We start from the raw sequence: 24,340 nt of genomic DNA on the forward strand, positions 1-24,340 counted from the left end.
GACAGTATTTGCCTCTAGAGTTTGGAAAACTCAGGTGCCCAACACATTGGCACAGAGGGCTCATTTAGGTCACACGGCCAAAGGGAAGCTCGTATTCTGCAAAGAGCTGGGAAATTCTATTCTTTTTACTGTTGAGCAGAAAATCTGGAAGTACTGTCATTAAAGCAACTGGGAGCTGGACATTCCTACTTTGTGCAGGTTATATAGTGTACGTCCTCCCCCTGTCATAATTCAGCCAAAACTCAAATTCTTAATATATTGGTATCTGTGGCTGGGAGTCATGATCTACAGAACACAGGGTAGTATTAATGCTACATTAGCTTAGGTTCAGATTTAATGACTTGCTGTTCTTTTTTGCCCATAGACTGTAGTGAGAAGTGCATTTAGTTTTGTTATATTGTGAATTACTAGCAATAATACTAAATAATTTTATTTTATTGATTTCTAGAAAGCAACTGGAGCATCTGGTGGAGCCTTTCCAAGACGTATAAATGGAAAGATGTTTTTAGGTAAATCTAATTGTGATTATTTTTAATCTACATTTGTTATTAAATAATAACTGTACTGATATATAATATAGGAACCAAAATAATATATGTATAACAAATATATGTATTTATCAGTACTATAAAACAATATTAATTGGATGTTCAAACCTGATATGTTATTGTTTAAGCCACTGCGACAACCAATTGCTTCCAGGTTACCTAGGGGCCTATTTATTAAAGCTATTTTGTGGGAAATCCTCCAAAGACAGATGTTTTTAGGCGATGCCTGCAGAATCTAAGTATCCCCTAAATAAGGGCGATTCAATTCAGCGCAATGTTGAATAGCTCCGAGAAGGCTTTCCCGGAGTCGGATTACAGGATTTCTTCTCGCATCCTCCTGAAGTGTGAGCAGAAATCCAGCCTATGTGCCGACCGTGAGGCTGTTTTCCGACTTAGCAAGACTCTAACAGCCTCGCGGCCGGCGATTTAGTTGGAGAATGACGGTTAGCATGACTAAACACACAGCTTAAGGCGCGGTTCCCGGCATTCTCTGACTTAAATGGTTCTAGTCGGACATGTCCTGCAGGGATGGAAAAATTATTACATGTTGTTATTAGTTGGCCTATCTCATTGAGTGGGTTCTCCAAGGAGATATGATTTACAAGTGTAAATTGTAGTTATTCATTGTGCTTTGCTGTGTTTGTTGTGATCTTTATTCATAATCTCAGTCATTTTGACACTTCAAAAGCAATTTCCAATTGTGTACATAAACTTGTATGCTATATACCTATTGTTTGTGTGTAGGTCTCCTTGTGTGCCTTACTACTACATGTATTACTTATGGTTAAATGCACTGGCTACTCCACTAGGCCAGTTCCAGCTTTTGCTGTGTTTTTATGCTGATGATGGATGTTAATGAATATAGGCTGTTAATGTCCATTTTAAAGCAGATTTATTTGGTTTTGGAAATTATTAAGTAAACTGATGTTTTTTTGCATTGGGTATCATTTCTACAACCAGATAAGATAAGGTTTTGGTTAAAAGTGTATCATCTCTTCTGTTATATTATGGACATTGATACATATTATACAACTCGTATGTTGCTTTTTTCACTGGCAGGTTAAAATGAAAAAAAAAAAAAAAAGAGATGTAATTTTTCTAATGCCCCCGCATTGTTGTGTTGCTCCTATGAGAGAACATGTAATGGCAGCACAGTCCTTCATAGTTGCACGCAAGTCCGTTTTTCAGATGGATCCTGCAATTTTTCACACTTTGCATGCTCCGTATCCAAGTATACACAACTTTTAGTAACTATGGGTGATTCAAACTTGTACGCATCTGTGCGATACGGCCGAACCGGGTGTTTGCATGTAGGCGTGTAAGTGTAATTGCAGGCTTTTCAGAGTTCAGTGTGATTTCAGATGGATCGTTTGCACCAAGAATTGAGCTGGTACATATGCACATTGATAGTGACGGCAACTGCTTTCACAAGCCGATGGATAGAGGCAGTATGGCCACATACATGCGGCCAATGCTGCGCAGACGGAGATACGCTTTTATCTCTGAGCACTCAGTGTGGCCGCATCTGTGGTCGACCTGTGTGCAACCCCTAATAATACCCAAAGTTGGAGGAAAATTGAGAAATTCAGACGAATCACTGTTTGTTTTAACTTTTGTAGAAAGTGTCAATGTGCAGGAACCTACATAAATTAATCTGCAATTTGCTTTCATTGATCTAGTGCAAAATAGACAGTAAAACACATTTGGTTGCTATTGGTCACTGCATGTCTGCTTTTTTGTACTCTGTTAGTGATCACCCCACATAATTGTCTCTGGTTAGGTACACACAGGCTTTGTGAAATTGTCATGGTGTAAAGGTGCGTATCCACTTATAGACATACAAACGAGAGCATGATTACAACATTGCTGTCGTGCTGTCATTTCTGTGTCTGTGATGTGCCTACACTGAACGTTCAGTCCAAGAACATCCATCATCCCCGTACATGCTGAACCTAACTAGATCGTCAGGTTGACCAGCATGTACGGACGATGATAGATGGCAAAAACGACCAGCGGGCACGCGCATCGCTGGCCGTTTTTGTCATTTACATGCCTGATTTGCAGGCGATTGCACGATAACAACATCGTTATCGTGCAATCACCTGTCAATATCGCCTAGTGGATACCCGCCTTAACAGTTGACATCGGTGTAGTAAAAAACAAATCTCACACATTACATAAATCAGAATGTATTAAATCTGAATAAGAAGCACTGGATGCATGATTCTGGATGCAATTATTGGTGCCACACTTTTTGTTTTGTTTGTTTAACTGTATACCCCTAAGTGGGGGACCACTTTATTCATTTATTTGCCTCATTATTTAGTGCACATTTTTTGCATAGAGCTCTGGAGGCATTGCACAAATCGTATTTAAGTCCCCCGAGGAGTGTTGATCATTCCAGCATTCCATTCCCAGGCAACCACTGAAACTATTGTGATATGATAAGTTCAATTTTAAGTAAAGGAACAACAGGATCCCTTCTTATCTTGTGTCACTTTTACACATGTCCCACAAGAGAACTATTAATAGCAGCACTGATGGCCAGTTGTCAGCAGGGCTAATTCTGAAGCCGGCATGTCCAGTCAGGAACCACTCCTTTCTTCTACCTCTGCCATGTTGTTTTTTCCTCTGAGTTCCCTGATACCTAGAAGTCAGGCAGCTGCTATACTCTGTCAGCTGCAGTCACTGTTTGTGTGTTTAGCGTTTGTCCAGATGAGTTCTAAAATTATTTGACACTTATGACACTTCAAATAACCCAGTCTGATTCCTGGCAAGGGAGCACAACTGACACCATTGGTCCAGGTCGTAAAATTGCATTTTATTGTAATAGGTTTGTGGACACAGAATTTCAAAAGGGTGGTTTAAAAAAACCATGGCCAGATAAGCCTCCACCCACTATACCTTCTACATATTGTAAGTGCAATGCTCCTGTGCCCACGTCCATTTGCCAGCAGCCAGGCCACCACAATAATAACCATTGTGCATATAAAGGTGTGGCTATTAAATATAGAGACTGTGCTTGTAAAAAATTAACCATACTGCGTGAGTTAAAAGGGAGTAGGGGAACATTGGCCTTGGACTGCCCCAAAACTGTTTTCCAGGTTTCACTCCTCTCGCACAGATAGTTTGCTGTAACACAGTATTCAAAGAAGTTGTGTTTTTCGTGTATGTCGTAAAAAAAAAACGTAGTTTAAAAGTAGAGCAGAGCGTTAACTTAAATTCTTTCGTTAAATTGAACAAAATGCCCACTGAATCTTTCCATGTGATAACCGAGGCTTACGGCAGATTGTATATCACGCGCACTTGTGTTTGAGTGTCACAAAAGATATAGTGATGGTCATGAGGATGACGAAGATGATGAACGTCCTGGAAGGCCTTGCACATAAAAAACAAATGAAAATGTGGAAAAAATTTAGAAAATTGTTCGAATTGATCATCGACTCATCTGAATGATAGCAGAAATGGTAAATATCGATAAAGAAACTGTTAGGCAAGTTTTTCATCAAGATCTTAACATGATAAAAGTTTGTGCTAAGACTTCTAACTCAAGGTTTCAACTGCCGAGCACAAAGAAAATCGATAGCAAATTCGGGCAGACATTTTGGAACAAATTCAAGCGGATTTGCATTTTTTAAATAAAGTTATTACCTGTGATGAGAGATGAATCTTCCAGTACGATCCTGGGGCAAAACGCCAGTCCATGCACTGGAAAACACCATCATCACCAAGAATGAAGAATGAACAAATCATGTCAAAGCAAATCCAAATGCAGTATGCACTCATGTAACAATGTTCCATCAGCAGGGGCGTATCACATCAACATCTGAAAGATCTCCTCCAGATGGTTAAACATTCTTCACAAGAAAATTCTCCTTTTAAATATGGAAAAAATGTGGTTTTATTTCACCCAGCATTACATGTCCAGTGCATTTTTACGCGGTACAGACAATGAGGGACTCCATTTCTAAAAATGAGCGGGTCCTGCGGGATGCGCTGTATGTGCGCCGCAGCAGCCAATAACATCCTCAGCATCTCCCCAACCAATCACCGCTGGCAGCAGGATTATAAACAACACACTGTTTACAAGTGGTTAACAGGTGATAGACACCAACAACCACCACCACGTCAGATTGAGATAAATAGGCATCATCCCCTTTACATACTTGACTCATCCTATTCTTCATTGGAGGTTAAATATGTTGACAGATTACCCCTCAGTGGTACAAATGCTTCCTCTTTTTTAGGGGTGACTCAAGAACCCCATACAGGTAGAAAGAAGAGGAGAAGGAAACACACGAGGAGGGGGATTACAAGAAGGGGTTGCAGGAAGCGATGATAAAAAATTTATTTAACCTGTGTCTTATGATTTAACTAAGGATGAGATCTTAATTCTAGTGCTTGGACTTACCTTTTGTACCCACCTACAGGTGTAGGGGTTCCTACACCTGGAAACCAAATGGGTCTACTAAGGACCCATTTGGTTTCCAGGTGGAATATAAACTGAGACGTACACTGATATTGAAAGAAATTTTCAATAATAAGACAGGGATTGGTTGTGAAGAAGTGAAATCTGTTTCAAAGCGCCCAAGCAGTTTTGATCCTACGTCATCTAAACCTAGTATTAGGAGTTTTCTGAGTATGTTAGAGAGGGATTATTTGTCAGCCATAAAAAATCATAAGGGGTTTCAATTTGTAGAAACAGCAAAGGGCAGCATTTAAAAGCCTGCAAACCAACACAGAAATAGTAATCAGAACGACCTATAATGGCGGAGCTGTGGTGGCATTGAATTACATAGACTATGATGCTGATATTAAACAATTGGAGGCCACTGAAACAAACACTAAAATTACCATAACCCTATGTATGAGATCAAAAGCAGGGTGGACCGTATGCTTGATGAGTCAAAATTCATTGGTGAATTTGCTTAAGGTTTAACATCCAGAATGTCCGGTCTTATATAGTATCCCCAAAATCCACAAATCTTAAGTTTGTTTTCCAGGTAGGCCAATAGTGTCTGCTAGAAATTTAATTCTACAACCAATTGCACAATACATTGATTGTTTATTGCAACCGATAGTGACAAAAAGTTTAACTTTATAAGGGATACACCTGATTTTTTCTTTTTTTTTTAAAAAATTCATCAGCGGGGATTGTGGGTGGGAGCTGCTGAAAAATAGCACTGGTTATACCACATAGAGTCGGTATGGAAGCAAGATGCTCTTGCTTCCTTTGAATTTGATGGGCTGCCAATTGAATTTGCTGGTGAGTTGGTTCATCCTCCATTGGCCAATAACCATTTCCAATATGGTGATGCATATTTTGTGCAGAATGATGGGACAGCTATGGGATCTAATTTGGAATTGTGTACCTGTGATTTGTCTGTTCCTGGATCTAATTTTGTGCCAGTTTATGTGAATATTTTTTTGTCCAAATATCAGTCTACAAATATATTTCCCATACGCAGTTCCAGCATTCTGCACTACTATGGATTTATAGATAACAAATTTATGTTGTGGTGCGGGACTAAAGAATCTTTTTTACAAATGGTATCAGACCTAAATTAGTTGAATAGTCCTATTAGATTCACGTGTTGTAAACAGGCTGACCAGATTCAATTCTTAGATGTAACTATTTTCATAAGGGAGATACTTTAGGTACAACCCTATATCGCAAAAGCACAGATAGAAACACATTTTTTTTTGTTTCAAGCCATCATCCTAAAGCTCTTAATAATGGGTTACCTAGTGTACATCACAATGTGCTAAGAATTATTTCTGATGACCAGTTGGCTGAGATACAATTATAAGAGATGTCAGCGAGGGTTTTGGAGCGTGGATATTCTCAGCCAGTGGTTAAAAGGTGTTTGGTGCCAGATTTTCAATAAACACTTAGCTATCAGGGTTGATCCTGTTAATAGGAACACAAAGGAATAGGGACATCTGCACACATCAATAGATAGTGAACCCCAAATTATTTGTTCATTAGGGGGTTGATTAGGAGGTGCTGCCGTATGACACAAATTATAATTGTTTGCAGGAATAACAGGAAAAGAAGAAAATGTATGTCTATTGTATGGCGCACAGTAATCTTTTCTTCTTTTCTTGGTATTCCTGCAACAATTGATCCAAGTAATGACAGACTGGTAATTACCACTCAATTTGATACGAGAGCAGCTGCATTCTCCAGATCTGACCGTAAAAATTGGCCTATTGTGCCTTCAGATGACAGTTTAAAGAAGGTGCAGAGACAACCACTAATCTCTTTCAAGAGATGACCAAATTTGAAACAGTTGTTGTTAAGACCAACAATGAATTTCAACAACAGATCAACAACATGGCTCCATTCAAAATGTTTGGGTTGTTTTCATTGTACTGGATGCTCCATGTGTAATAGCATGCTTACTGGAAAGAATTTGATCATCCCCATACATGTAAAGCCATACAGATAAACTGTCCTGTACATCTAGTTTTGTGGTCTATAGTCTATTGTGCACATGCGGGCTATACTATGTTGGGAAGACATCTAGACCATTCAGGGTTAGAATGGCAAATCATAGATCTTACATACGACAAGCATTGGCTAATGGTGTCAATGATGAACCAGTAGCGCCATTTTTTTGAAGACGGACATCAAGTTTCCATGTTAAAGTGTATGCTCATAGATCATGTGCCTGGTCCGGCCAGAGGGGTTGATAGAGAAAAACATTGCTTCAAAGAGAGTCGAGATGGATTTTTAAATTGGATATCATCTTTCCAAGAGGATTAAATAGAAATGCAACATTAAATGCTTTTGTGAAGGGTTATGTACAATTTTTTTCACTTTTGAGTAACTGAGCCAAATATGTTGTGTACAATATTATGTTTGTAGGTTAAGTGTAAAAAAAAAGTTTTTAATGGTGATTTGAAGTTAGGTTGCATTAGTGTGCTTGGGTCTTGCAGGAAAATATAGATTATGTATGGTGCATGTACCCAGCAATAGTAAATAGGGCAGATAAAGAAATATAACAGATATATTATTCTAGATACCCACATGATCTGCTCACAAATCTAACGCAGAGGATAGGTATTTATCTGTGGCATTTTTTGTTATGGTAGGTTTTTGCGGCAGACTTGTTCAATAGTATATCTATCACACATGAGCAGAAGTGATGTGGCCCTGAGTGTAATGCGGGAAGTGGTGACTGATGTAGACTTAGCCATTGAACATGTGCAGTAGGCTGGTGAAGAGGTCCGGCTGGTATGCAGGACACATTGGCTAATGGGAGATGAAGTCCTTGCAGCTGTGTTCATTTAGTATGTCCTGAACACGCGTAGCTAATAGTTGGAGAGTTCTAGCTGGAACGTAGATTGAAACACTGAACAGGAAGTAGCATGTGGAGGAATCTGATTTATGGAAGTCAGGTGCAAGCATTAATGAAAGGTGGATACCTGCTATATACCAGCTCTGGGCAAGTGTTTTAATTGTATATGTCTTGTTTGGAGCGGCAGGAGCAATATATTGGTGGTCTTGAAAATGGTCAGAGAGAAAACTGAAAAGTTGACAACACAGATGTGTCTTTGTAAAGATTTGTATCTTGACTGGTAAGACTGGACATATGTGCTGCGGGAAATAAAACCTAAAGGATATTTTAACATATTTAAAGGAGTGTGCTTGTTTTATTGTGAAGTGTATATATTGTGGCAATATCAAGCTAGGTGGCAATAGTGAGCCACAGATTCTGTGTGGTGCAGGAGAGAGCCATCCACACAGGGTAGAAAAAGGAAGTGTGACCACACCTAAGGGCTGCCTTGTGTACAGAGACCAGGTGAGGCTAATGAGGCAGACCAGTCAGGTTGCATGTGGAGTCAATCCAAGGAGGACTGAGGCAGCCATAGACCAGAGTGCCATAAAGAGAAATATGTAAGAGAGGAGCGTTCTGTGGTATTATAGTAGGTTCTATATAACTGTTGGCTGAATACAATTGATAGCCGCGGCTCACAGTCAATCAGCGGAAGCAGCCACTGATCATTCAACAGCCACGCCAATCAGTGGACGCTTACTCTAGAGCGGCCTCTGATTGGCTGGCAGCCTGGCAAGTGACGAGGTCTCCATCATTTGCCAGGGAAAAGATGTATGTGGAAACACATACATTTCTTCACTGTCCGTGGTCTGGGATAAGTCGGTTTGTTCGTTTTGTAAGGCTGGGACTCTACTAGAAGAGGGCTGACCTGCGCTAAGAGGTAGGTGAGTCATTTTTGCTTCTTGAGGGTATCACGCATTGGCTTGACAGACTTCCTTCTTACTTCTAAAGTATAGATGCATAGCTCTTTCTTCCTGGCTCTAAGGCTCTCTCCTTTCCCTTTTATCCTTCTTTCCTCCCCTCTCATCATTTGTGTTCTTTTTTTAATTTGCTTATGTTAGTGTTATAAACAAAAAATAACATTTATATGTCAAATTTGGTCCAACACTTTCTGTTGCCTTTATGACACCATGATAAATGTATTGTGTTATGATTTGTTGTTCTTGTACAAGCAATGATATGTCAATTTTATTTTGTGTTGGTCACTAATTAACATTAATTGCAGAAAGAAGCAAAAAGAAAAAAAAACCTTTCAGCACATAGCCTAAGCTTACTCAGAATGGCCATCTCCTAACTTCTTGCGAGGACCAGACTTTGGTCTCTGTACTCCCAGAAAATGGGGCTGACACCCCCCCCCCTCCCATTTCCTGGTAACACAGGCAGTGCCGTTACTCTATTGACCTTGTCAACAACATACCAATGACATAACACGCTCTAATTTTAATACGCAAGCACATTTCCCTATGTACCATTGTTTCACAACATTTCCTTACACAGAATATAACCATATTATCTCTGCAGTATAGCATTGTTAGTATTTTGATTATATATAACAAGTAATATAAAATCCCACTAAAATAACCTTCCCATAGGAAACCAATTAACAGGATTCAACCAACGTAACCACTCTGACTGTCTTGCATAACCAGTCAGTGAGCCTCAATGAATCCCTGTTTAATACTCTACATATATTCTTTTATATTATGTAAATAGTCTAGTAGCACATATGTTTATATCAGTGGCAGATTTTACCTAGGGGCTGCAGCCCCCAAGTAAAATCCGCCACTTCAGTGAGCCAGTTGCAATACCTAACTGCGCTGCATACACTGTGACTGGAGGTGGCTTCCCATTGGAAGTGCTACCTGCCAGTCATGCACAGGACAGGCAGCCCCATGGGAAGGCGCCTCCTCCTCCTGGTGCTGCCAGTCCGGGCTGTGATTAGCAGAGAGTGGCCTCCATTGGAAGCTGCTGCTCTGCCTTTCGGGCAGCCCTACACAGCTTCTAGAGGCTGCAGCCTTAGAAGCCAGTGTTATGTGCATGTGCAGCGACACCGCCACTCATGCGCATGCGCTGGTCCTGGCACTTGCCAGATCCATTATCGTAGGTGCCGGGAATGCGGGACCAGCAGTAGCGGCAGCCCCCCTCTGGTAAGAGGGTAGGAGCCGCTGCTGATTTATATATATATATTCCAAAGTGTATCATATTGGCAGATGCCTACAAGTTGGCAGGTGTGTAGTGGATGTGGGCAAGGAGGTTAGTCCACACGATGATTCCAAACCAGAGTAGGTTTTATTAAATATAACAAGATACACGTGATTACAGAGAAACAGCAGTAAATATGAAAAGTTGTACATCTCTTTTGGGCTAAGTACTGGACAGCCATACAGCTCTGTTACACGCCAATAACTCGGTGACAGACAGAAGCGGTGGTGTACAGATATGCACAGCCGCTCACATAGGAGCCATAGGGCTGGTGCAAGCTTCAATGGTGTGACCGATGGTGCATCTAAAGACACAGCAGAAGGTAATGCTACGTCTATATACGCCTTGCACATAATGACGCATGGATGTACACCAGGAAAGGACTTTGTATTAGCATACAATTGCATACACGACTGCCACAAAAGACTGAAGAATCAGACCCTCTATGCCATGTTTCCAGGAGCTTTCGCTATGCACATCCAGAATCAGGGCAGGTGTTAAAACTAACCAATTGAAACTTAATAAACAGAGAGAGAAACCCGATTGTATGTGAGTTATGTAACACTATTAACCAAATAACTAAAGTCATTTAGTGTAATTGTTTTTTGTGTAATATTTTGTTTTCCAGATCTCGAAATTGATACAGATTTCAACAGTGATGATTATGAATATGAAGATGAAGCCAAACTTGTTATATTTCCAGATCACTTTGAAATTGCCTTACCTAATATAGAGGAGCTTCCAGCGCTGGTCAGTCACAATCCGAGACGTTTATGTGTGCAGTATCAGTTCTGTGCTAAGCCAGGATGTTAAGTAATCCATGGAAAAATGTATTGTGTGCAAGGATGAGTGTCTACAGAGAGACAAGAAAGGTAACGAGGAGTCACACAAGGGGATACGATTGCTGAACTGGGAGCCCAAGCTGGACTTCCAAAAGGTTCATGCATACATACACACAGGGATCCAGGCCATAAAGCAGTATTCGGGACCCCGCAGCGCTACTGCGCATGTGTAGTCTACTGACCATGCATGTGCGGCGGCCATTGGCTATAGGGGCTAACGCCATCTTCATTAGCTGCCGGGCCCAAACTCCAGAATGCCTTTAGGGCTGCGGCTGCTGCTGGAAATGGAGGGACGGCTGCAGATCTGCCTCCTTCATAATTTCAAGGGATACTTAATATTTGCGGGTATGACACAACTATTGAATGATAAATAGGCCCCAATGTACAGTAACATGTGCCAATACTTCCATCTGACAAGTGCTGTTTAATCACCTGAAATCCTATATACTGGTACTGTACGGACATATATGTGTTTCACAACATACTGCTGCTATTATTGGCTAATATCATTCTGGATAGTCATATTTAGGATTTTGGTACAATGTCACATTGGGTTACGGTTGTTTTTATTTTGTAGCATAAACCAGGAACATGAATTATGTTTAGCCCGTAAAATCCACTCCCTGCTAATATGGTTGTTCTGGTATACCCTGGGCATACTAGAGTCTGCAGATGGGCAAAGGGGCATATTAAGAGAGGAGGCGGCCCATGTGCAGTTTCCGTTCGGGCACCCTCCTCTCTAGCCGGCAACGCGGTAGGCTCTGAGCACTAGGAGGACAGAGTCTATTATGCATGCGCAGATCTCCAGGGAAATGTTGTGGCAGCCAATTTCCTGGTGATTTCCGTACTACACATGTGCAGAACTCTGGGAAAATGGCAGCTGCGCCATTTTCCCAGGGATTTATGGAGCATTGCTGCCACCGACCAGGGACTTTGGAGAGGTGAATATTGAAGAAATGGGTGCAGCGTATGTTGGACTCAAGGGCCCGTATGTACCACACCCTGCACCGATTATAGATACACCACTGGTTGGGCATATGTGTACTGTACTGACTGACAAGTATTCCAGCCTAACTACTGAGTGATCAGACATTTTTTTTTGCCATTTCCTAAAATTGGTTTTTCTAATTATAAAATGCAAGATGTTGCATATAAATGTTGTAATAGGGTAAACAGCTCTATATCTAAAAGTTTCAGAAGCTTATTATTAAGCAATCTCTCTGCAATTAACACAGCAGTCAGTAATGATAATGGGCCTGATTCATTACAGATCGCTATTGCGATCGCAGCTGCAATTGCGCACGCAGGTCTATTGTGAAAATATGCTATTGATTGCAATCGCAAAGCTAATATAGAGACGCCCACTACCGCTATCTCACATCCGTAATACATTGCAATCCTGCATATACATCAGGAACATAGAGTAACATCTACCCCTCATGCACAATTACAGCAGCCCTGACCTTACTCAGAAATTGCTAACCTTGTCACACGCAGTGAAAGCTTAAGCTACGTATGCCGTCGCAGTGGCTAATTTATGCACGCCCCTGTAACAGCGTTCAAATGCACAGGCATGCCTGTGTTTTTGCCGACTACCCCCAAATGCTTCCTGTCAATCGCTCTGCGTGGTCTCTGCGATCGCAGTGATGACTTTGCGCAATACGCAAAACAATCAGCCGTCTGCATGCGTAATAATGAATCGGGCCCAATGTCTGTCCTGTCAAGTTCTGTCAATGTTGTTGATATGTATGTACTATTTTGTGGTATACACAGTCAATAAATAGTAGACACCAGCGGAAACTATTGTTGTAGACACACCAGCTAAATAGACTTAACCAGGAGCTTGGGTTTATTGCGGTGAACAGGTTTTGTACATCCATACTCACAGTTATACCGACAAGTAACAGAGAGCGCGTAGCATACAGTAGACCATCTGGGGTGGGATGCACTAAACTGAAAATGCGGTAAAAACGCAGTTTACCGCATTTTCCGTATGCACTATTCTCCTGGCCGCCGGGTCTTCGATGCAGAGGATAACGGCAGCTTTTGTTGTACCGTATCTCGCTGCTATGAGGGATCCGATCGGATCCCTCCCAGCATGCACCACGGCTGCTGCGTCACTCTGCGCATGCACAGATGGACTGCTGGGTCATAAACCCGGAAGTCCACTGCGCAGGGCAGATCGCGCGTTTAGGGAGTCCTGATGCGATTTTGAGGGCGGAACGGGGTGTGGCAGGGGACGGGGCCATGATGACGCAATTCAGCGCGAATTGCGACATCAGCTCTCCTGAACCAGCCACTTAAACAAAGTGGGAGCAGACGCCGGCAGGGATGTGTATGGGCGGGGGGTGGTGTGCCGGCGGGTGGCGCCGGCCGGGAGACTTGCCCGCTCTTCCGGGGGTCAGGAGCGACACCCGACTTTCGAGACGGTAGGCAAGTATGATGTAGGCAGTATATAGCAGGATATTGCAGTGTTCCCCACAGAGCTGAGAACTACACCCGACTGTGGTGCTTGAACACAGTGCCAAGATGGCGTTGACATGTGTAGACTACCTAACGGCGGCCATCTTGGTAAAGGGACAGATGGTTCATGTAATGGATCATCATGAGCTAGCACAGTAGTGCACTCCATATACCACCAAATGTGTGAGAACTTTCATGGATATGTGTGTGAATGTCATTAGGAATACATTTTAAGGAAGCAATTTGAAATTTAGATGTAGTTGTCTTCTAAAGAGTACCTGTCATCTAGACACAGCTGCAAAATAAACAGATATCTGAACAGACAGCATATACATAAACATACAGTATGTTACTTTACTGTAGTACAGCTGTATAGTTTATTTTAGCCATCTTCTAGGTAGCTCTACATCCTCATAAATATTAATTAGAGTGTGAACTTCCCATGGAGCATTCCCAGTGTGCTCCACAGGATCATCTTATGACAGCATCATGTTATTTTGTCTGCCATTACAGGGAGGATTTGCTGCAAAGCGCTTTCTATTCCAGAAATGCGACCCAAAATCGGCCACATCAGAACTGAAGAACACTAAATAAATGGTGCGCTATTGCATCTAAGGAGGATCTACAGATATGTCCACACACATCTATCCTCCGTGCGCTACAAGACACGTATATAACGTGTGAGCGCCATGTGACTCTGTAACACTGAGCATATTTTCGTGCAACTTTTACCCTTCAAATGCGCCTTATACACAAAGCGATGTGAATAGGACGCACAAGCTCATGCTGATTAAAATTATATGTGGCATACCAATAACCTGTGTGTGACTGCGGTATATGCATGCGAAATGCTACATTACAGTGGCAGCGGCTGTGAAACTGTAACGTAGCATTTTGCATACAGAAACACCCGCAGCTGCACACACAATATAGGAATGCCGCATATCAGCATAAGTATGTGGACACATCTGTGTTTTTTTCTTGATCCTGGATGGCTAATATTAATAATACAATAAACCAAAGAAAGAGATCTGTATATACTAATATTGGAACATTGTTATACACATTAATATGAAATATACTGTTGATGTGAACTACTTAGGTAATGTGAAGTGTGAAGACTGAACGGTCTTTTATGTTGCTTGTGTTTTTCTACAGGTTACAATAGCTTGTGATGCTGTTCTAAATTCAAAGTCCCCATTCAGAAAATTGGATCAAGAATCATGGGAGGAAGAGCTACAAGTGTCAAAGTTTGCTAATAACCTTGTGCAGATAGACAATGGTGTAAAGATTCCACCAAGGTGTGTTCAGCAGATAGTAGTCAACAGAAATCCAAGCTTTGTGCATGTAATTCACAGACTATTATAATAACTAGGAGGTAGATTTACTGGGGCGTGGTTTGATAAAGCCACCAATCCATACATGCCTATCCCCCCGATTCAGCCGGGAGCCCCCCAAAAATCGAGTGCCGCTCCCGGCCCCCCCCGGAAAGACAGACAAGACACCTGGCGGCTGCCGACTCCCCGCGCACGGTAACAATAGAAACCCCCGCAGTGGGGGCGGTGGTGATGCAAGCGATTCGCGCTGAATCATGTCATCGTGGCCCCCGCCCCCTGCTTCACAATGCTGTTAAATCGGCATTGTGAAGAGGGCCGCAATGATGCGATCGTGCGGTCATGCCCTATACTCCGCACCCAATGCCTTATCGCAGTGCCACGCCCCCCACCATGGAAGCCTGACACTTCCTTCCCAGAAGGATGGAGCTGAAAGTCGGCAGGTATGCACCATCATCAGCAGCTTTGACTGATAGCCTTAAAATGGCAACTGGAATATATGCTAAACAAGTTTAGTTTAGCATTTATTCTTATTGCCGGTTAAAGCTGATTAGCTGACAAGCCGTGCCTTAGTAAATCTATGCCTAGAGAGCTAAATGGCTAACTGTTATAACCAGGCACATGCCATAATTTGTAAATATTATATTAATGTTTTTGTGTGAAATTGACTTATACTTGGTCCTCCCCCTATATGCATGGATGAGCACCAGGCATTGATGATAATAGTGATAGATAATTTTCTAAAACAAAAGTCGAGTAAATTACTACTTGATTAACTTTAATGAACTTTCACATACATTTCACTCAACTTCTTCTGTTAATCCTCATTGTCAGGATTATATCATCTGCCATACAGATGTGTCCTCATACATCTAACCTCCTTGCGCGTTAAACAGCCCTTCTAGTCGCGCCATGCCGTGGCATGACTCGGTAGTGCCGAATGTCTTTTTGTGCAACTTTTTACCATCAAATGCGTCTTAACAGTACAGCGATGCGAATAGTTAGCTCAAGCAGGTAGCACAATCAGCTTCTGCTGATTAAAATGATATGCAGCATGCCTATGGTTTCTGTGCAACTACGAGTGTATCTGCATGCGAAACGCTACATTACAGTGTTACAGCCGCTGACACTGTAACATAGCATTTTGCATGAAGATACACCCGCAGTCGCTCACAGAACATAGACATGCTGCATATCATTGTAATCAGCAGAAGCTGCTTGTGTTACCTATTTGCATTGCTGTGCGATTAAGACGCATTTGATGGTAAACTGGCGCACAAAATGATACTATGTGCTACCGAGTCACACGGAGCTCCCGCGTTATTTGTAGTGTGACTTGTAGTGCACGGAGGATAGATGTATATAGAAACATCTGTAATTCTTGTAACTGGCCTGGTCAGCTGTAGTCGTATACGTAGGACCCCAGCAAGGTCCTGAATTTCTGGCCAAAAACTATAATTCTCAATTCCAGGATGATTTGAACCTCCATAAACTGCTTATAAAGTAACTGATCATAACATGGTAACTTCAGGAATATGTATGTATGGCTATCCTAATAATTTCAGCCTGAGAAGAGTACAATATCAAAAAGTATCTTGATTTAATTTATTAATGTTTCCATACCCATTACCCATATTGTAATAGGGCATCAAGCAACTGTGGTAATGTACTGAGAGGCCTTCAGTGAGTGTAGTTGGATGGTCGGTGGTTCAACTAAGGTTTTAAGCACCATAACTAGACAACATGGCATGTACGGTCACTGAGTTATACTCTGAGTAATCTGAGCACCCAAGTGCAGATTAGTCCTATCAATAAACTGGAGAAATTACTTAAATTGCCTAAGGAAGTCTATATATTTGTAGCTTATAAAGGCCATACTATCAGCATGAAGTGCAGAGACTCCTTACATGATGTTTTCTTTTACTCTTATGTCCTTTCTCCTCTGGGGAAATATTGCTGTAGCAGTGACTGAGATTGGTTTTACCATGGAGCCAGATGGTTCTAACTGCACTAAGTACTGACTTTCTGAATTGCAACAGTTGGTCACAACTTGCCGCATAATTATAGCTGATTTTGAAACAAGTTCCAGCCATTGACATTATTGGGGAAACAATCTGTAACAAAGAAATAACATATGAGAATTTGTTGCATGGGAGACTTAATAGCACACACATGTTTGTGGATTGTCTGCAGTGGCTGGAAGTGTGCTAAATGTGAACTCCGGGAGAACCTGTGGCTAAACCTGACAGATGGGTCAATGATGTGTGGGAGATGGTTCTGCTCAGGCAGTGGTGGGAATGGCCATGCATTGGAGCACCACAAGCAGATGGGCTATCCATTGGCTGTAAAACTTGGAACAATTACACCAGATGGAGCAGGTAAGTGCTGATTAATGGAATAAAAATAAAATTCAAAAAGATATGTATTTACTTACATGGTGACAGAAGTACAATTGTGATGTAACCCATGAAAGTTATATGGTGGCTTATAAAATAGACCTGACATTCCCTTGGTTGGGGTAAAGCTATTCATGTAAGTGAGAGGAAAAGTAATCAACAAAACTGTATAGTACTGTGCACAATCAGAGTCACTCCAAATACTTTCATTTCAATTCATTTTTAAACATTAAATAACCATTATTTATATAGCGCACACATATTTACTGAGAATATTCTGCTATTGACATCAGCCCCTGCCCCAGTGGAGCTTACAATCTATATTCCCTATCACATGGACATATGTACACAGTGTGGGTCATGTATTTGTCACCAATCAGTTAACCTATCACTTTGTTTTGGAGTGTGGGAGAAAACCGGAGCACAACCTCACACAAACAAAGGGAGAGTATACAAACTCCACACAGATCAGCCATGATGACTAGGAACTGAACTCATGACTTCAGAGCTGTGAGGCAGTAATATTATAATATCTACTAAGCCAACAGTTCTGTTCATGCTGTATAACCCTCAGCTGAAAGGTGTTTATTACAGCATACATATGTTTCTTTTATTATTTCAGATGTGTATTCATTTGATGAAGAGGACGCTGTTTTAGACCCTCATCTGGCCAAACATCTTGCACATTTTGGCATTGATATGTTACAGATGCAAGTGGTTGGTATTAAATCCTTCACAAAGACAGCAGGTTTATTGATTGATTGATTTCGTTTAGTGTTTAGCAGTAGCTATTATTCAGGGGTTGCTATAATTAAAGTATTTTTTCCAGTACATCTGGTTAATTAAGACAATAAGTGGTATGTATACATGTTCTGGTTGCTGATGTAATTTGTCTAATGCTGTGAACCACTCATGAGATGTCCGTGGTCCATTGCATTATTCATTAGATGCTTTTCTTCCTCTTCACTATATCATCAAAAAGAAATAAAAGCTGAAATCTTTCAGATGTATAGAGCCTATACCTAACATACAGTATATGACCAAGTCAGGGTTCCAAAAGCCACACCGCTTAAGCAGAAATAATTGCATATATATAAATTTTATATGTGAATAAGGCAAACCCATAAAAATATTGCATTAATTAGCATTTAAAATGTGGGATGTCTGATAACTATGCAAAGTCCTCTGACTTGAATGCAGTCTGATCAGATCTATTTTTATCACTTGTCTTTCTAGACAGAGAATGGTGTGCTGGATAATGAAGTTAAGGCAAGGGTTAATGAATGGGAAGTCATCCAAGAAACAGGATTGAAATTGAAACCAGTGTTTGGCTCTGGCTACACTGGTATTAAGAACCAGGGGAACAGCTCCTACCTCAGCACTGTGATGCAGGTCATCTTCAGCATACCAGAATTCCAGAGAGCGTATGTATCTTTCTGCTCCCACAGTTATGAGAGCACTGAGGTGTAAATCATTGATGTACACAAGCATAGCACTTTAGAAAACATTGTAGGCCTGATTTTAAATTGCACGCTATGTTGATGGTAGACACAGATGAGTGATTTATTTGTTATAGTGCACACGTGCCCTGGTTGTGTTTGTATAGTCTCAGTAATGATTCTAGACGCACGCAGAAGTTTATTAAATACGCATTGGGCGTTCCTGGGCTGGGCGCTGGTGGCTATTCAGAGATGAACAGAGAAAATATCTAATATACAATATCACTGATTTAAGAGCTGTATTTGTTCTAATGCTCCTATTAGAGTAGAAAAGTGATGTTTCCTATTAATACCCTATAGGATGTAAGCTCTCACCTGCAAGGCCTTCTTCCCTCACATGCTTCTCCTGCCCTTACTAATGCTATCATTTTCTCCTAACTTGCCGCAATGGCACCTAACACTTGGTTGATTATGCCCTACTGCTTAGTTTAGTGTTATGTTCGCTAATGCTGCAATGTTTTATAATCCATGTCCTTGTCCTGTATCGTTTTGTACTGTTAATAACTGTTTTCTTGTGTGCTTATTTGTTTATGTACTTTGTAAGTAGCTGCAGAACCCTTGTGGCGCCATATAAATTAAGGATCATAATAATTATACAGAAAGCTTGCTTCATGTAGATTACATCTGTAGTTTTATTTCCCAGAAACCTGTAAGGATTTATGAATGAATAATAGAGCAGTTTAAGAAAAAAATGGTAGTGCACTAGCACGTACAGATAGGATAGACTTTATTGCAGCTTCTAAGGTGCACCACATGTTCATTATTTCCCACTTACAGATTTCCAACTGTATACATGAAGATACATTTGCACTACCTAAAGTTATTGGTTTTGTTTTTCATTCAGTTATCATGCACATAATTCATGGAAACTTGGTTCTGCTGTTTTATATATGGATCAGTGGTGCACATCACCTTAATATAGACCTCATATTTCTGAGTCTGACCTAGTTGTGTGAGTTTTGCCTTATTCTGAAAGTGGCAATGTTCTCTTCTCCAGTTACGTAGGGAACCTCACACGAATATTTGACTATGCTCCTCTGGACCCAACGCAAGACTTCAGCACGCAAATGTAAGTGCCTATGTATTTGTTATCGACTTCTATTGATCATGGAATCCAAAAGCCATTTGTGATCAGTGGGACTAATGCAGAGTGAGTGCACTGCAAATGCACAGAACAGTGAGCAAACACATATGCTTCTGTGCAGATTTGCGTCATTCTGTCCTTTACGCCTTCCTGCACCTGGATAGTCTCTGAATGGGGCAGGACAGGGGCATTCTAGCATAAGCCAAGTACCATAAGAGTGTTTATGCAATTGTGAACAAATGCAAATGAATATGCCTAGGAATGCCATATTGTTTGCAGGTGTTCAGGGATAGGTAGAAATAAAGGATGATGATGACAGTCACCACCACTAGCGACTTTCTTGTTATTGTCTGCTTGCTAACAATTTTGCTGTCTAATTGATGCCGGAATCAGTATGATTAACCGCCGGCCGCATGTCAAATCCAGACAGCGGAAGCCCGGCAGTGAAGATCCCGACAGGTGAGTATTTTTTCTGTTTACTAACCTAACCCTTCCTTAGGGGTGCCTAAACCTAACCCCCCTTCCCCGCAGCCTAACCCTAAGTCTCCCAGGGAGGGGTGCCTAACCCTAACCCCCTCTTCCCCTAGCCTAACCCTAACCTCCCTGGGGGGTGCCTGACCCTAAGTCACCCCCAGGAGCCCCTAACCTAACCCTCCCGAACCCCCCACTGCGGCTGTTCGCGCCCGGTGCCCGGCTTGCCTTCGATCTCCCGGCGTAGGTCTAATGACAGGCGTCAGGATTTCGACACCTGTCATTAGACACTTGCCGGGATTAGACAGTCGGCATTTAGACCCTCGGCATCCCGACTGCTTACCTTGATGCCTAATAGCGAATGCCATTTACTGCACATAAAACAGGCACAAATAGGACTAAAGTGTGTTTGATGTGTGCTTGGTGTAAACCAGATGTATATGCTGCTGCTGCCGCCGACCTCTGTTTATGGTGGGAATACACTATTTTTGTGGGCAACTTTTTCGGTGGAAATTGCGCTAATTTTGTGGCCCACCCTGCCTCAGTCCAATGTCTTCAGTTTCCCAGGAAGTAACCATTTGAAGACTGATTTTGATCTAAAAGGAAATGAGCTACTTCCTAAAGATTGTATTGGTCATAGAATGAGTAAAATGTCCAGTAGATCCTCATTGTTGGTCATTTTAAGGCAGAAGTCCAGAGTCTGAAAACTATTTGTTTTTTAGCTGTAATAGATTTTGCAATACTGATGTATTTTCCTGAAGCTTACATAGGAGGATGACATGACAAACATATAAATGACAAATATGAACATTGTCTACTCCTATAGCATAAACATATTGGGGAACATTAATGGTCTACACACTAATTCACCCACCGGATACAGTTTCTAGCTGCCATGTAGTTAATACAGTGGTGGAATTGATACAATTGCTTTTAGGTATGTTGATATAATACTTTTATTTCAGTTAAAAAAAAAAAAAAAAAAAAGCGCCTTGTATTGTGCACATACTCAGTACATAAGGTTCCTGTGTGAAGAAAAGATATAAAAAAAGTTCTATATCCATTGATATAAATGAGATATTTTATCAAGTTACCTGTGCGTGAGTGCTAGCCTAGAAGTTAAAGAATGTTACAGAATGTTATATTGAAATGCACATACTGTATGTAAAATTCCATTTCAATCAGACATTTGCTTTCATTGTCTAATGATCAACCAGAGTTATTTGCTTATTGATTGTTACTGGAAACTGAACATTTTCAGACTTCTTATTCCCACTGTGGTAATGCTTATTGAAGAATAAAAGGTTCTATAGTTCCACCTATTGGTCACAAGTAATATTGCTGCAGCTGTGTTTTTCCACAATAACATTTATTGGTAAGGTTCAATCACCCCAAATATCATTACTCTTTGTTTTCAAAGCATTGTTCCAGACTTGTGTTCATTAGCAGCTAACACCTGCATGCATTTGTCTACAGATGTAAACAAAAGTTATTTTGCTTTCTTTCATTTATATCGTCCACCATTTGAATTTCTGCAATTTTGGGAGTTATGGAGAGGTGTAATGCAGAAGACAGCGGATAATACTGATAAGTCTCTTGAGCATAATATAGTCCAGGGGGAATATTCAATTAGCCGCAGGATTTACCATGGGCTTTTAGTTCCTGGGTTAAGTGCCCGGAGCTATTCAATTATATCCTGCTGTATTTCCCACAGCTAACGCTCGGCAAGGCATAGGTGCCGGGGACGGCTATGCAGGTCTAAATCCACTCCTCAGGTTACTAAGAGCAATTACCAACGCTCCGACCGGCCTTTCCAATATATAAAGATCCACTGAGGACGGTGATAAACAAAGAACAACACTAGAGCATTTATCCTAAGTTTGGAACTTTTGACTGGGTTCATATTTGTCTATTTTTACATACTGGAGAACACCATCTATTACTTTGTTACAAGGCATAACTTATATATAGCAACTAAGTCATTTCCAGACGTGTTAGCTAACCCATGTGTTTTAAATTGTACTTTATGTGCATTTTATGAATGAAGTGATTTACAGCATACGCTGGTTTAATTTTTACTGCTTTTTAGGACATTGCTGTAATAAACATTATATTGCTTACACATTGGCATGTTGTTGGGTAATAATTGTAGGATTGCGCAGCATATTTTGTGAATATATGCGATTCCGGGATAGTGCCTGGAGCTATGCAATACTGCATGCAGTAACCCCAGAGGGTGCACCGAACATGGATTTCTGTTTGCACCCTCCTGAGCTGCGAGCAGAAATCCACGTACAGTGCACCCACGGGGCTTTATGTGGACAGGATATGAATAGCTTTAGTTTCTGAAGCCCCGTGGCTAATTAAATATGCACCCAGAAGTTCTTTATTTATCAGAAGAGACCCACATTATTTCTGTGTATCAACTTTGTGACCTATGGTTTAGTATTTAATAATCAATGCACTCTTCATTATTTTACTTTGTCTAGAACGTAAGTGAAAGTAAGTGTGAATAGAGGATTGAGAAGTTGGGCTAAATACTAATGTTAAAATGGGATTTCATTGTTAGCACAATATTTGTCTGCAGTAGAGGAACGTGGCTGCACTCCCTGAGTGGTATAGCTGCTCTGCCTCTGGTCTAATCCTAATGGCAAAATGACTCTTCTTTCCCTCTAATCCCTGATAGGGCCAAACTTGGACATGGCCTACTCTCCGGACAGTACTCCAAGCCTCCAGCGAAATGTGAGCTGATAGAACAGGTGATGAAAGATGAGCACAAGGTATTTAATCTCAGAACTGCCAAAGGTAGAACATGAATTAATGATGTATACGGCAGGTGCAAATATCAATCAAATCCTTCTCGCATTGTGTTCTTATTATTTATGGTTGGTGAGAGAGGTGATAGTAAATAACATGAAGGTCATAACAGAGGACTATAATTTAAACATACTAAATATTTCTTAAAAAGAACATATTAGTTCAGGGCTGAATTTACTTTTGGAATGTGAAATTGTACATTTCCCACAACCTACGTTTCTAGAATAAACTTTCATGGGTCACTTCACAGTTGCTTAGCTATACATTGGCAATAAATGGACCACTCTGACTGGTTCTTATTCCTGTGACTGGTCTGTTGTAGTTTTGTAGGCAATTTCTGTGTCACTGTCATATATATATATATATATATATATATATATATATATATATATATATATCCATCTCTGCTGATGTTTTCACCTTACTTGTACTTTACTTTTTCTCTGTTTGTTTTCTCTTTCTTGAAAACTTGCATATACAATGTAAGTCAATCTAACATCTTCTATATTGTAGGTATTATGTGGCTGCCTGTTAAGAAACATTCTTTGAGTTAACACTGTGGCTGTGAATGTGGATTAGAGTGTACCCCTTGTGACAGAGCTACTGTGCAATTAGTGGGTCTTGTATAGTGTTGGGACAAATGCAGCTGAAGGGTGCACATTAGCACCTGGACAAACCTTGTTGCATTACAATTGTTGCAATCGCTATTTCTTTTTTGCATGGTTTTGAAGAAGATATAAAATACCTCCTTGTAGTGGCATTACTTGTGTCAGCTGATGATCAGTCATACAACAAACTCACATATGTGACAGCCAAGGATGGAAAGAAGCAGAAAAAGATAGTGGAAAGCAAATCAATGAAGATTGGTGTAAGAACTGTGGGCCTGATTCGTATTTCTACACAATCCCGATGGTTTCCATACAAATCTGATGGTTCTGGGTCTGTGCAGATTCTGGAGCGGCTCTGCGCATGTACAGAATGGGTCCTGCGTGATCTCTTTGTCCCCCCTTATCCGCAGGATGATTGACATGCTGCAGCGTTTGGGGGATGGCGACCAGGTAAGTTTGTAGACATGCGAGCCCAGAGTCTGTCGTCGGACACGGACTTCTTGGACCTGGCAGAGGGCTTCCAATGGCCAGACTGAGTAAGCTTTGGCTCACACAGACTAGCCGAGTGCAGCGTCTACGGATGCTGCACAAGGATCGCAGATGCATGCACGAGGTGTTTATTACCTACAGACACCACCTGTTGCATTTGCGGTTTACTTGTACAGTATTGCACAGCTGCTTTCTTGCGGCTGTACAATACTGTCCACATTGGAATCGGGCCCTATGTTCACTA

At 41.1% G+C, this 24,340-nt stretch overlaps 1 protein-coding gene across 3 annotated transcripts in view; it reads left to right on the forward strand.

The window, feature by feature from the left end:
- The window catches only part of USP13 (ubiquitin specific peptidase 13), a 116,439-nt gene that overhangs the window by 64,292 nt on the left and 27,807 nt on the right, over window positions 1-24,340 (forward strand). For all 3 annotated transcript variants that reach the window (XM_088452445.1, XM_088452444.1, XM_088452443.1), the window contains exons 3-10: window positions 449-509; window positions 10,722-10,843; window positions 14,557-14,699; window positions 16,926-17,110; window positions 17,751-17,845; window positions 18,365-18,552; window positions 19,625-19,696; window positions 22,869-22,962. In XM_088452445.1, the coding sequence (XP_088308571.1) occupies window positions 449-509; window positions 10,722-10,843; window positions 14,557-14,699; window positions 16,926-17,110; window positions 17,751-17,845; window positions 18,365-18,552; window positions 19,625-19,696; window positions 22,869-22,962 (960 nt within the window). The remainder of the gene's footprint in view (window positions 1-448; window positions 510-10,721; window positions 10,844-14,556; window positions 14,700-16,925; window positions 17,111-17,750; window positions 17,846-18,364; window positions 18,553-19,624; window positions 19,697-22,868; window positions 22,963-24,340) is intronic.

This window comes from Taudactylus pleione, unplaced genomic scaffold (assembly GCF_031769625.1).
Source record: "Taudactylus pleione unplaced genomic scaffold, aTauple2 ptg000037l, whole genome shotgun sequence".
Taxonomy (NCBI): Eukaryota; Metazoa; Chordata; class Amphibia; order Anura; family Myobatrachidae; genus Taudactylus; species Taudactylus pleione.